This window comes from Pseudorasbora parva, chromosome 7, assembly GCF_024679245.1.
Source record: "Pseudorasbora parva isolate DD20220531a chromosome 7, ASM2467924v1, whole genome shotgun sequence".
In the NCBI taxonomy this organism is placed as follows: domain Eukaryota; kingdom Metazoa; phylum Chordata; class Actinopteri; order Cypriniformes; family Gobionidae; genus Pseudorasbora; species Pseudorasbora parva.
In genome coordinates, this window is record NC_090178.1 from 189,036 (window position 1) to 203,300 (window position 14,265).

The window sequence follows — 14,265 nt, forward strand, 5'->3', positions numbered from 1 at the left end:
TGCTGCTACAGTGAGTGCCGCTACAGTGAGTGCCGCTACAGTGAGTGCTGCTACAGTGTGTGCCGCTACAGTGAGTGCCGCTACAGTGTGTGCCGCTACAGTGAGTGCCGCTACAGTGTGTGCCGCTACAGTGAGTGCCGCTACAGTGTGTGCCGCTACAGTGTGTGCCGCTACAGTGAGTGCCGCTACAGTGAGTGCTGCTACAGTGAGTGCTGCTACAGTGTGTGCTGCTACAGTGAGTGCTGCTACAGTGAGTGCTGCTACAGTGAGTGCTGCTACAGTGTGTGCCGCTACAGTGTGTGCCGCTACAGTGTGTGCCGCTACAGTGTGTGCCGCTACAGTGAGCGCTGCTACAGTGTGTGCCGCTACAGTGAGTGCTGCTACAGTGAGTGCTGCTACAGTGTGTGCTGTTACAGTGTGTGCTGCTACAGTGAGTGCTGCTACAGTGTGTGCTGCTACAGTGAGTGCTGCTACAGTGAGTGCTGCTACAGTGAGTGCTGCTACAGTGAGTGCTGCTACAGTGTGTGCTGCTACAGTGTGTGCCGCTACAGTGAGTGCTGTTACAGTGTGTGCTGCTACAGTATGTGCTGTTACAGTGAGTGCTGCTACAGTGAGTGCTGCTACAGGATGTGCTGCTACAGTGTGTGCCGCTACAGTGTGTGCTGCTACAGTATGTGCTGTTACAGTGAGTGCTGCTACAGTGAGTGCTGTTACAGTATGTGCTGCTACAGTGTGTGCCGCTACAGTGAGTGCTGCTACAGTGAGTGCTGCTACAGTGTGTGCTGTTACAGTGTGTGCTGCTACAGTGAGTGCTGCTACAGTGTGTGCTGCTACAGTGAGTGCTGCTACAGTGAGTGCTGCTACAGTGAGTGCTGCTACAGTGAGTGCTGCTACAGTGTGTGCTGCTACAGTGTGTGCCGCTACAGTGAGTGCTGTTACAGTGTGTGCTGCTACAGTGAGTGCTGCTACAGTGTGTGCTGCTACAGTGTGTGCCGCTACAGTGAGTGCTGTTACAGTGTGTGCTGCTACAGTATGTGCTGTTACAGTGAGTGCTGCTACAGTGAGTGCTGCTACAGTGAGTGCTGCTACAGTGAGTGCTGCTACAGTGAGTGCTGCTACAGTGAGCGCTGCTACAGTGAGCGCTGCTACAGTGAGTGCTGCTACAGTGAGTGCCGCTACAGTGTGTGCCGCTACAGTATGTGCTGCTACAGTGTGTGCTGCTACAGTGAGTGCCGCTACAGTGTGTGCCGCTACAGTGTGTGCCGCTACAGTGTGTGCTGCTACAGTGTGTGCCGCTACAGTGTGTGCTGCTGCAGTGAGTGCTGCTACAGTATGTGCTGTTACAGTGTGCGCTGCTACAGTGAGCGCTGCTACAGTGAGCGCTGCTACAGTGTGTGCTGCTACAGTGAGCGCTGCTACAGTGTGTGCTGCTGCAGTGAGTGCTGCTACAGTATGTGCTGCTACAGTGTGTGCTGTTACAGTGTGCGCTGCTACAGTGAGCGCTGCTACAGTGTGTGCTGCTACAGTGAGCGCTGCTACAGTGTGTGCTGCTGCAGTGAGTGCTGCTACAGTGTGTGCTGCTACAGTGTGTGCTGCTACAGTGAGTGCTGCTACAGTGAGTGCTGCTACAGTGTGTGCTGTTACAGTGTGTGCTGCTACAGTATGTGCTGTTACAGTGAGTGCTGCTACAGTGTGTGCTGCTACAGTGTGTGCTGCTACAGTGAGTGCTGCTACAGTGAGTGCTGCTACAGTGAGCGCTGCTACAGTGGGTGCTGCTACAGTGAGTGCTGCTACAGTGAGCGCTGCTACTGTGAGCGCTGCTACAGTGAGCGCTGCTGCAGTGAGCGCTGCTACAGTGAGTGCTGCTACAGTGAGTGCTGCTACAGTGAGTGCTGCTACAGTGAGTGCTGCTACAGTGTGCGTTGCTACAGTGAGTGCTGCTACAGTGAGCGCTGCTACAGTGAGTGCTGCTACAGTGTGCGTTGCTACAGTGAGTGCTGCTACAGTGAGTGCTGCTACAGTGAGTGCTGCTACAGTGTGCGTTGCTACAGTGAGTGCTGCTACAGTGAGTGCTGCTACAGGATGAGTGGTTAGCTTTGTTGCTCCGACTACAGACAGATAAAGGGATTAGACCCTGATGTGGTTTTTGATGCCTGTAACCCTAACCCTTCCTAATGAACGTTCAACCGAAGACTTCTGTCAGAGAGCATCTCCTGACCCCCCCCCCCCCCCCCCCTCCATATTCTTATGCCTAATTTACATTTCGTAAATTACTGTATTCTGATGGCAAGCGATTATGTGTGCATGTTAATAAACGTTATGTCCTCCTGCTTGTGTTTTCTGGCAGCCACTCATAATGGGATCATAGCAGAAGATGGCGAGACCATCTCAGACCAGATGCAGCTGCCGGTTCAGAGCTCTCTTCTGGACCAGATGGGCCCAGGACCGGCAGACGAGGTCCAGACTGAGGCCTCAGAACCAGATGCTGCTCTGGAGCCCAGAGATCCACTCATGGACACTACGGCAGCAGAATCAGTGCCAGATCTCACACCAGTCCAGTTCACTCTCACTGCAGAACCCAAGCTAGCTCCAGAATTCCCATCAGACTCAAGCTCAGAAACCGCTCGAGCGGAACCCACTCCAGCGGAACCAGCTCCAGTGGAACCAACTCTAGCTCCAGAACCCACTTCAGCAGAACCAACTCTAGCTCTAGAACCAGCTCCAGTAGAACCAACTCTAGCTCTAGAACCCACTCCAGCAGAACCAACTCCAGCTCTAGAACCAGCTCCAGTGAAACCAACTCTAGCTCCAGAACCCACTCCAGCGGAACCAGCTCCAGCTCTAGAACCAGCTCCAGCTCTAGAACCAGCTCCGGTAGAACCAACTCTAGCTCCGGAACCAACTCCAGCTCTAGAACCCACTCTAGTGGAATCAAGCCCAGCACTAGAACCAGCTCCAGTGGGACCAAGCCCAGCTCTACAACCCACTTCAGTGGAACCCATTCCAGTGGAATCAAGCCCAGCTCTAGAACCAGCTCCAGTAGAACCATCTCCAGCTCTAGAACCCGTTCCAGTGGAATCAAGCCCAGCTCTAGAACCAGCTCCAGTAGAACCATCTTCAGCCCTAGAACCCACTCCAGTGGAATCAAACCCAGCTCTAGAACCATCTCCAGCTCTAGAACCCACTCCAGTAGAATCAAGCCCAGCCCTAGAACCAGCTCCAGTAGAATCAACTCCAGAACCCGCTCCAGTGGAATCAAGCCCAGCTCTAGAACCCACTCCAGTAGAATCAAGCCCAGCCCTAGAACCAGCTCCAGTAGAACCAACTCCAGAACCCGCTCCAGTGGAATCAAGCCCAGCTCTAAAACCAGCTCCAATAGAACCAACTCCAGCTCTAGAACCCGCTCCAGTGGAACCAACTCCAGCTCTAGAACCAGCTCTAGAACCAGCTCCAGTGGAACCAACTCCAGCTCTAGAACCAGCTCCAATGGAACCGACTCCAGCTCTAGAACCAGCTCTAGAACCCGCTCCAGAAGTGCCAAGTCCAGCCCCTGCCGGGGAGAGTGTGATCTGTGCAGCCGCCCCAGAGGGTAACACATGGGGTTATAGGGCAGTTGGGCTCAAGGAACACATGGGGTTATGGGGCAGTTGGGCTCTAGGAACACATGGGGTTATGGGGCAGTTGGGCTCAAGGACCACATGGGGTTATGGGGCAGTTGAGTTCTAGGAACACATGGGGTTATGGGGCAGTTAGGCTCTAGGAACACGTGGGGTTATGGGGCAGTTGGGCTCTAGGAACACGTGGGGTTATGGGGCAGTTGGGCTCTAGGAACACATGGGGTAATGGGGCAGTTAGGCTCTAGGAACACATGGGGTTATGGGGCAGTTGGGCTCTAGGAACACATGGGGTTATGGGGCAGTTGGGCTCTAGGAACACATGGGTTTATGGGGCAGTTAGTCTCTAGGAACACATGGGGTTATGGGGCAGTTGGGCTCTAGGAACACATGGGGTTATAGGGCAGTTGGGCTCTAGGAACACATGGGGTTATGGGGCAGTTGGGCTCTAGGAACACATGGGGTTATGGGGCAGTTGGGCTCTAGGAACACATGGGGTTATGGGGCAGTTAGGCTCTAGGAACACGTGGGGTTATGGGGCAGTTAGGCTCTAGGAACACGTGGGGTTATGGGGCAGTTGGGCTCTAGGAACACATGGGGTAATGGGGCAGTTAGGCTCTAGGAACACATGGGGTTATGGGGCAGTTGGGCTCTAGGAACACATGGGGTTATGGGGCAGTTGGGCTCTAGGAACACATGGGTTTATGGGGCAGTTAGTCTCTAGGAACACATGGGGTTATGGGGCAGTTGGGCTCTAGGAACACGTGGGGTTATGGGGCAGTTAGGCTCTAGGAACACATGGGGTTATGAGGCAGTTCGGCTCTAGGAACACATGGGGTTATGGGGCAGTTAGGCTCTAGGAACACATGGGGTTATGGGGCAGTTAGGCTCTAGGAACACATGGGGTTATGGGGCAGTTGGGCTCTAGGAACACATGGGGTTATGGGGCAGTTGGGCTCTTGGAACACATGGGGTAATGGGGCAGTTGGGCTCTAGGAACACGTGGGGTTATGGGGCAGTTGGGCTCTAGGAACACATGGGGTTATGGGGCAGTTAGGCTCTAGGAACACATGGGGTTATGGGGCAGTTGGGCTCTAGGAACACATGGGGTTAATGGGCAGTTGGGCTCTAGGAACACATGGGGTTATGGGGCAGTTGGGCTCTAGGAACACATGGGGTTATGGGGCAGTTAGGCTCTAGGAGCACGTGGGGTTATGGGGCAGTTGGGCTCTAGGAACACGTGGGGTTATGGGGCAGTTGGGCTCTAGGAACACATGGGGTAATGGGGCAGTTAGGCTCTAGGAACACATGGGGTTATTGGGCAGTTGGGCTCTAGGAACACATGGGGTAATGGGGCAGTTGGGCTCTAGGAACACGTGGGGTTATGGGGCAGTTGGGCTCTAGGAACACATGGGGTAATGGGGCAGTTAGGCTCTAGGAACACATGGGGTTATGGGGCAGTTGGGCTCTAGGAACACATGGGGTTATGGGGCAGTTGGGCTCTAGGAACACATGGGTTTATGGGGCAGTTAGTCTCTAGGAACACATGGGGTTATGGGGCAGTTAGGCTCTAGGAACACGTGGGGTTATGGGGCAGTTAGGCTCTGGGAACACATGGGGTAATGGGGCAGTTAGGCTCTAGGAACACATGGGGTTATGGGGCAGTTGGGCTCTAGGAAAACATGGGGTAATGGGGCAGTTGGGCTCTAGGAACACATGGGGTTATGGGGCAGTTGGGCTCTAGGAACACATGGGGTTATAGGGCAGTTGGGCTCTAGGAACACATGGGGTTATGGGGCAGTTGGGCTCTAGGAACACATGGGGTTATGGGGCAGTTAGGCTCTAGGAACACGTGGGGTTATGGGGCAGTTAGGCTCTGGGAACACATGGGGTAATGGGGCAGTTAGGCTCTAGGAACACATGGGGTTATGGGGCAGTTGGGCTCTAGGAAAACATGGGGTAATGGGGCAGTTGGGCTCTAGGAACACATGGGGTTATGGGGCAGTTGGGCTCTAGGAACACATGGGGTTATAGGGCAGTTGGGCTCTAGGAACACATGGGGTTATGGGGCAGTTGGGCTCTAGGAACACATGGGGTTATGGGGCAGTTGGGCTCTAGGAACACATGGGGTTATGGGGCAGTTAGGCTCTAGGAACACATGGGGTTATGGGGCAGTTGGGCTCTAGGAACACGTGGGGTTATGGGGCAGTTGGGCTCTAGGAACACATGGGGTAATGGGGCAGTTAGGCTCTAGGAACACATGGGGTTATGGGGCAGTTGGGCTCTAGGAACACATGGGGTTATGGGGCAGTTGGGCTCTAGGATCACGTGGGGTTATGGGGCAGTTAGGCTCTAGGAACATGTGGGGTTATGGGGCAGTTGGGCTCTAGGAACACATGGGGTTATGGGGCAGTTAGGCTCTAGGAACACATGGGGTTATGGGGCAGTTAGGCCCTAGGAGCACATGGGGTTATGGGGCAGTTAGGCCCTAGGAACACATGGGGTTATGGGGCAGTTGGGCTCTAGGAACACATGGGGTTATGGGGCAGTTGGGCTCTAGTAACACCTGGGGTTATGGGGCAGTTGGGCTCTAGGAACACATGGGGTTATGGGGCAGTTGGGCTCTAGGAACACGTGGGGTTATGGGGCAGTTGGGCTCTAGGAACACGTGGGGTTATGGGGCAGTTAGGCTCTAGGAACACATGGGGTTATGAGGCAGTTAGGCTCTAGGAACACATGGGGTTATGGGGCAGTTAGGCTCTAGGAACACATGGGGTTATGGGGCAGTTAGGCTCTAGGAACACATGGGGTTATGGGGCAGTTGGGCTCTAGGAACACATGGGGTTATGGGGCAGTTGGGCTCTTGGAACACATGGGGTAATGGGGCAGTTGGGCTCTAGGAACACGTGGGGTTATGGGGCAGTTGGGCTCTAGGAACACATGGGGTTATGGGGCAGTTAGGCTCTAGGAACACATGGGGTTATGGGGCAGTTGGGCTCTAGGAACACATGGGGTTAATGGGCAGTTGGGCTCTAGGAACACATGGGGTAATGGGGCAGTTAGGCTCTAGAAACACATGGGGTTATGGGGCAGTTGGGCACTAGGAACACGTGGGGTTATGGGGCAGTTGGGCTCTAGGAACACATGGGGTTATGGGGCAGTTAGGCTCTAGGAACACATGGGGTTATGGGGCAGTTGGGCTCTAGGAACACATGGGGTTAATGGGCAGTTGGGCTCTAGGAACACATGGGGTAATGGGGCAGTTAGGCTCTAGAAACACATGGGGTTATGGGGCAGTTGGGCTCTAGGAAAACATGGGGTTATGGGGCAGTTGGGCTCTAGGAACACATGGGGTTATGGGGCAGTTAGACTCTAGGAACACGTGGGGTTATGGGGCAGTTGGGCTCTAGGAACACGTGGGGTTATGGGGCAGTTAGGCTCTAGGAACACATGGGGTTATGGGGCAGTTAGGCTCTAGGAACACGTGGGGTTATGGGGCAGTTAGGCTCTAGGAACACATGGGGTAATGGGGCAGTTAGGCTCTAGGAACACATGGGGTTATGGGGCAGTTGGGCTCTAGGAAAACATGGGGTAATGGGGCAGTTGGGCTCTAGGAACACATGGGGTTAATGGGCAGTTGGGCTCTAGGAACACATGGGGTTATAGGGCAGTTGGGCTCTAGGAACACATGGGGTTATGGGGCAGTTGGGCTCTAGGAACACATGGGGTTATGGGGCAGTTGGGCTCTAGGAACACATGGGGTTATGGGGCAGTTAGGCTCTAGGAACACATGGGGTTATGGGGCAGTTGGGCTCTAGGAACACGTGGGGTTATGGGGCAGTTGGGCTCTAGGAACATATGGGGTAATGGGGCAGTTAGGCTCTAGCAACACATGGGGTTATGGGGCAGTTGGGCTCTAGGAACACATGGGGTTATGGGGCAGTTGGGCTCTAGGATCACGTGGGGTTATGGGGCAGTTAGGCTCTAGGAACATGTGGGGTTATGGGGCAGTTGGGCTCTAGGAACACATGGGGTTATGGGGCAGTTAGGCTCTAGGAACACATGGGGTTATGGGGCAGTTAGGCCCTAGGAGCACATGGGGTTATGGGGCAGTTAGGCCCTAGGAGCACATGGGGTTATGGGGCAGTTGGGCTCTAGTAACACCTGGGGTTATGGGGCAGTTGGGCTCTAGGAACACATGGGGTTATGGGGCAGTTGGGCTCTAGGAACACGTGGGGTTATGGGGCAGTTGGGCTCTAGGAACACGTGGGGTTATGGGGCAGTTAGGCTCTAGGAACACATGGGGTTATGAGGCAGTTAGGCTCTAGGAACACATGGGGTTATGGGGCAGTTAGGCTCTAGGAACACATGGGGTTATGGGGCAGTTAGGCTCTAGGAACACATGGGGTTATGGGGCAGTTGGGCTCTAGGAACACATGGGGTTATGGGGCAGTTGGGCTCTTGGAACACATGGGGTAATGGGGCAGTTGGGCTCTAGGAACACGTGGGGTTATGGGGCAGTTGGGCTCTAGGAACACATGGGGTTATGGGGCAGTTAGGCTCTAGGAACACATGGGGTTATGGGGCAGTTGGGCTCTAGGAACACATGGGGTTAATGGGCAGTTGGGCTCTAGGAACACATGGGGTAATGGGGCAGTTAGGCTCTAGAAACACATGGGGTTATGGGGCAGTTGGGCTCTAGGAACACGTGGGGTTATGGGGCAGTTGGGCTCTAGGAACACATGGGGTTATGGGGCAGTTAGGCTCTAGGAACACATGGGGTTATGGGGCAGTTGGGCTCTAGGAACACATGGGGTTAATGGGCAGTTGGGCTCTAGGAACACATGGGGTAATGGGGCAGTTAGGCTCTAGAAACACATGGGGTTATGGGGCAGTTGGGCTCTAGGAAAACATGGGGTTATGGGGCAGTTGGGCTCTAGAAACACATGGGGTTATGGGGCAGTTAGACTCTAGGAACACGTGGGGTTATGGGGCAGTTGGGCTCTAGGAACACGTGGGGTTATGGGGCAGTTGGGCTCTAGGAACACGTGGGGTAATGGGGCAGTTAGGCTCTAGGAACACATAGGGTTATGGGGCAGTTGGGCTCTAGGAACACATGGGGTTATGGGGCAGTTGGGCTCTAGGAACACATGGGGTTATGGGGCAGTTGGGCTCTAGGAACACATGGGGTTATGGGGCAGTTGGGCTCTAGGAACACATGGGGTTATGGGGCAGTTGGGCTCTAGGAACACGTGGGGTTATGGAGCAGTTGAGTTCTAGGAACACCTGGGGTTATGGGGCAGTTGGGCTCTAGGAACACATGGGGTTATGGGGCAGTTAGGCTCTACGAACACATGGGGTTATGGGGCAGTTGGGCTCTAGGAACACATGGGGTTATGGGGCAGTTGGGCTCTAGGAACACATGGGGTAATGGGGCAGTTAGGCTCTAGAAACACATGGGGTTATGGGGCAGTTAGGCTCTAGGAACACATGGGGTTATGGGGCAGTTAGGCTCTAGAAACACATGGGGTTATGGGGCAGTTGGGCTCTAGGAACACGTGGGGTTATGGAGCAGTTGAGTTCTAGGAACACATGGGGTTATGGGGCAGTTGGGCTCTAGGAACACATGGGGTTATGGGGCAGTTAGGCTCTACGAACACATGGGGTTATGGGGCAGTTGGGCTCTAGGAACACATGGGGTTATGGGGCAGTTGGGCTCTAGGAACACATGGGGTAATGGGGCAGTTAGGCTCTAGGAACACATGGGGTTATGGGGCAGTTAGGCTCTAGGAACACATGGGGTTATGGGGCAGTTAGGCTCTAGAAACACATGGGGTTATGGGGCAGTTGGGCTCTAGGAACACATGGGGTTATGGGGCAGTTGGGCTCTAGGAACACATGGGGTTATGGGGCAGTTAGGCTCTAGAAACACATGGGGTTATGGGGCAGTTAGACTCTAGGAACACATGGGGTTATGGGGCAGTTGGGCTCTAGGAACACATGGGGTTATGGGGCAGTTAGGCTCTAGGAACACATGGGGTTATGGGGCAGTTGGGCTCTAGGAACACATGGGGTTATGGGGCAGTTGGGCTCTAGGAACACATGGGGTTATGGGGCAGTTAGGCTCTAGAAACACATGGGGTTATGGGGCAGTTAGGCTCTAGAAACACATGGGGTTATGGGGCAGTTGGGCTCTAGAAACACATGGGGTTATGGGGCAGTTAGGCTCTAGAAACACATGGGGTTATGGGGCAGTTGGGCTCTAGGAACACATGGGGTTATGGGGCAGTTGGGCTCTAGGAACACATGGGGTTATGGGGCAGTTAGGCTCTAGAAACACATGGGGTTATGGGGCAGTTAGACTCTAGGAACACATGGGGTTATGGGGCAGTTGGGCTCTAGGAACACATGGGGTTATGGGGCAGTTAGTCTCTAGGAACACATGGGGTTATGGGGCAGTTAGACTCTAGGAACACATGGGGTTATAGGGCAGTTAGGCTCTAGGAACACATGGGGTTATGGGGCAGTTAGGCTCTAGGAACACATGGGGTTATGGGGCAGTTAGGCTCTAGAAACACATGGGGTTATGGGGCAGTTGGGCTCTAGGAAAACATGGGGTTATGGGGCAGTTGGGCTCTAGGAACACATGGGGTTATGGGGCAGTTGGGCTCTAGGAACACATGGGGTTATGGGGCAGTTGGGCTCTAGGAACACATGGGGTTATGGGGCAGTTAGGCTCTAGGAACACATGGGGTTATGGGGCAGTTAGGCTCTAGGAACACATGGGGTCACATGTCAAACTAATTACTTACACAGCCTGCATCTGCATAAGAACTCTGTACTGATACCTTTTAAAGATGTTAGTGATTGTTTGAGAACAGCACGTCAGGTTTGACCACATTTGAGATGTAAATTGAAGCCTGGGCCAGTAGAACGGCAGTGCATAACTAATGCTGGCTAACAGGACAGGGATTGTGTGCTGCAGTCTAGACAAAGACACACAGTGTGTCACACACACGTCTCCACATCTGCACAACAGCCTCCTGCTCACACTGCTGCTCTGTGTCGAGCCAGAACTCAACATAATCTTGCGCTCTGTTGCCTCAGATTATGTAAGACGAGCTCTTTACATGTCCTGCGATGACGCCAGCTGTTCTGGGCCGTGCCACACTGCAGCTTTATACAAGATTGAATATATTCTGATTCTAAGACAAACATGTATGTAAAATATGAGCAAATGGATGTTCATGTGCTTTTCCTTGCATATTTGGGCCGTATGTTTCCATGAGCATCACAGACACCCTGAGGAACACTACAGGTGTAAGAGAACGCAGGTAAAGATCTCAAACCAAACGCCTCTGTGAAACACATGAAGACTTGCTTGGGCTTTGGCAGAGTTGTGGTCAGTATAGCTGATGGATGGCATAATAATGAGCACCTTCTCATTATTATTGAGTTGATCAAATATTGTGGTGGTCCCCCTTTTGCTGCCCTGACCCCTGAAGGTCTCAGCAATGCTTAGGTAGGTGGAGCGTGTCAAAGTAACATCCACATGGATGGAGGACCCAAGGTTTCCCAGCAGAACATTGGCCAAAGCATCACACTGCCTCCGCCGGCTCGCCTTCTTCCCATAGTGCATCCTGGGGCCATGTGTTCCCCAGGTAAGCCACACACACACACACACACACACCCGAGAACCATCAGAACCAGCATTAACTTCTGGAGCAGTGTGAGCTCCAGTAGCTCATCTGTTTGATCGGACCCCACGGGCCAGCCTTCGCTCCCCACGGTCATCAATGAGCCTTGGCCGCCCATGACCCTGTGGCCGGTTCTCCACTGGTCCTTCCTTGGAGCACTTTTGATAGATACTGACCACTGCAGACCGGGAACAGCCCACAAGAGCTGCAGTTTTGGAGATGCTCTGACCCAGTCGTCTAGCCGTCACAATCTGGCCAAACTCGCTCAAATCCTTACGCTTGCCCATTTCTCCTGCTTCACACACATCAACTCTGAGGACTAAATGTTCACTTGCTGCCTAATATATCCCACCCACTAACAGGAGATGAAGAGATCATCAGTGTTACTCACCTCACCGGTCATAATGTTATGCCTGATCGGTGTGTGTGTGTGTGTGTGTGTGTGTGTGTGTGTATGTGTGTGTTTTGTAGGGAAGTGATAAACACATTTAGTGTGGCAATCATGAGCATTTGTCAGCGAAGTTGTTACTCTAGATGATAAATGGTTGTATATATGAAATAAGCAGTTGTATATAACTCTGTGTGTGTGTGTGTGTGTGTGTGTGTGTGTGTGTGTGTGTGTGTGTGTGTGTGTGTGTGTTTCAGTGATGGGGACAGATGGAGCGGACCCACCGGCGCTGAAGGCTGACTCAGCCCAGATCTAATCTAGAAGAGTCGTGTGCCTTTAGTTCTGTAGACTTTCAGGCTTTGGGCTTCACTCAAGTTTGTACAGCTTAGCACAGCCGAGCGACAGGATCAGAATCACACGATATCACAGCAGTAAATCCTGACCCTGACCCTGACCTTAACCTGACCCTGACCTTAACCTGACCCAACCTTAACCCTGACCTCAACCTGACCCTGACCTTAACCTGACCCTGACCTTAACCTGACCCTGACCCTGACCCTGACCTTAACCTGACTCTGACCCTGACCCAACCTTAACCCTGACCTCAACCTGACCCTGACCTTAACCTGACCCTGACCTTAACCTGACCCTGACCCTGACCCAACCTTAACCCTGACCTCAACCTGACCCTGACCTTAACCTGACCCTGACCTTAACCTGACCCTGACCCTGACTCTGACCTTAACCTGACCTTAACCTTAACTTTAACCTGACCCTGACCTTAACCTGACCCTGACCCTAACCCTGACCCTGACCCGGCCGAGGGACTGGATCAGAATCACACGATATCACAGCAGTAAATCCTGACCCTAACCTGACCCTGACCCTGACCCTGACCCTGACCTTAACCTTAACCTGACCCTGACCCAGCCGAGCGACTGGATCAGAATCACACGATATCACAGCAGTAAATCCTGACCCTAACCTGACCCTGACCCTGACCTTAACCTGACCCAACCTTAACCCTGACCTCAACCTCAACCCTGACCTTAACCTGACCCTGACCTTAACCTGACCCTGACTCTGACCTTACCCTGACCCTGACCCTGACCTTAACCTGACCCTGACCCTGACTCTGACTCTGACCTTAACCTGACCCTGACCTTAACCTGACCCTGACCCTGACCTTAACCTGACCCTGATAATCGCGAAAGGGACCCGAGTGTGAATAATAATGTTGTCTCTTTATGTGTTTGGTGCGAGTTTCTGCTCTGTCTGCAGATGTAATTCAGTTTGACTCTTCATGTGTGTATTAATCGCGTGTACGTGTGTGTGTGTGTGTGTGTGTGTGTGTGTGTGTGTGTGTGTGTGTGTGAGGATTATTAATGCTGTTTGTGGTGATTGGTAACTAATGAAGCTGCTCTTCTTTGATAAATAGAGCTTTGATTGACAGACCCTGTGCCTTTTTTATACATTTATATCTGCACGTAATAAATATAATTCCTGTTACTAAAGAATGATCATTGGTGTGTCTCATGTAGATGTTCAGTTAGGGTTCTCTGGGTTTAATAACTGCAATAAAATACTGAAAATGAGATTAAACTCTGTTAATTGATCAATGGTTTCTTGTGACACACACACACACACACACACACACACACACTAATACACACACACACATTCAAACTCTCATACTCATGCACACAAATACACTCACACACACACATTTATGCACTTACACACAAATGCACACACACAGGCAGTTCACACACTCTCAAAATGACTCATGCACACAAATACACTCACACACACACACACACACACGCTCTAATCCTACACCAGATCAGGAGGCAGTGTACTCACACACACACACACACGCTCCAATCCTACGCCAGCTCAGGAGGCGGTGTACTCTCACACACACACACACACACACACACACACACACACACACACGCTCCAATCCTACCAGTTTATCTGGCCAATCGCTGATGATTGTGGTTTCGAGTTTCGATCATCTGCCCTCTTCAGGGAACACCAGAGTAATCTCAGATAACTTAATCCAGACATTTTAATCCAATCCAAATTCATTTGAAGAACCCAATTAGCCAGAGATGAGCTGTCAGGATTATAAGATCTGGGATCAGCCAATCTCAGACGTGTTAGGCGAGGTACGGAGAACGGGATTGCAGAGGAGCGCACGGCTTCATAAATCCGGCGGTGAGAGGAGTGAAGCATAATCTTACGCCAACATATCCGCAAGACTCATAAAGGAGGGCCATTGCCTCTCATATTCAGTGTTTGTTTTTAATACACGTTTAATTATTAGTAAGTATTTTCCCTTCTGGAAGTCAGTGGGGCCAATAAACTCTATTGTTACCCAAATTCTTCAAAATATGCTATTTTGTGTCCAGCAGAAGTGATAAACTCATACAGGTTTGCAGCAACACGAGAGAGAGTACATGATGATACAATTTCCATTTTTGGGCGAGCTGTCCCTTTAACGCGTCGTCGGTCTGAAAGGACTACATTTCCCATCATCCTTTAATCCGGAAGTAAGCGCAGA

At 52.4% G+C, this 14,265-nt stretch overlaps 1 protein-coding gene across 1 annotated transcript in view; it reads left to right on the forward strand.

Annotated features, from left to right (window-relative positions):
* LOC137083517 (uncharacterized) overlaps positions 1-13,239 on the forward strand; it is a 17,811-nt gene extending 4,572 nt beyond the window's left edge. The window contains exons 2-3 of the mRNA XM_067449461.1: positions 2,348-3,589; positions 11,957-13,239. Of these exons, the coding sequence (XP_067305562.1) occupies positions 2,348-3,589; positions 11,957-12,015 (1,301 nt within the window). The 3' untranslated portion in view covers positions 12,016-13,239. The remainder of the gene's footprint in view (positions 1-2,347; positions 3,590-11,956) is intronic.
* Positions 13,240-14,265: the final 1,026 nt, after the last annotated feature.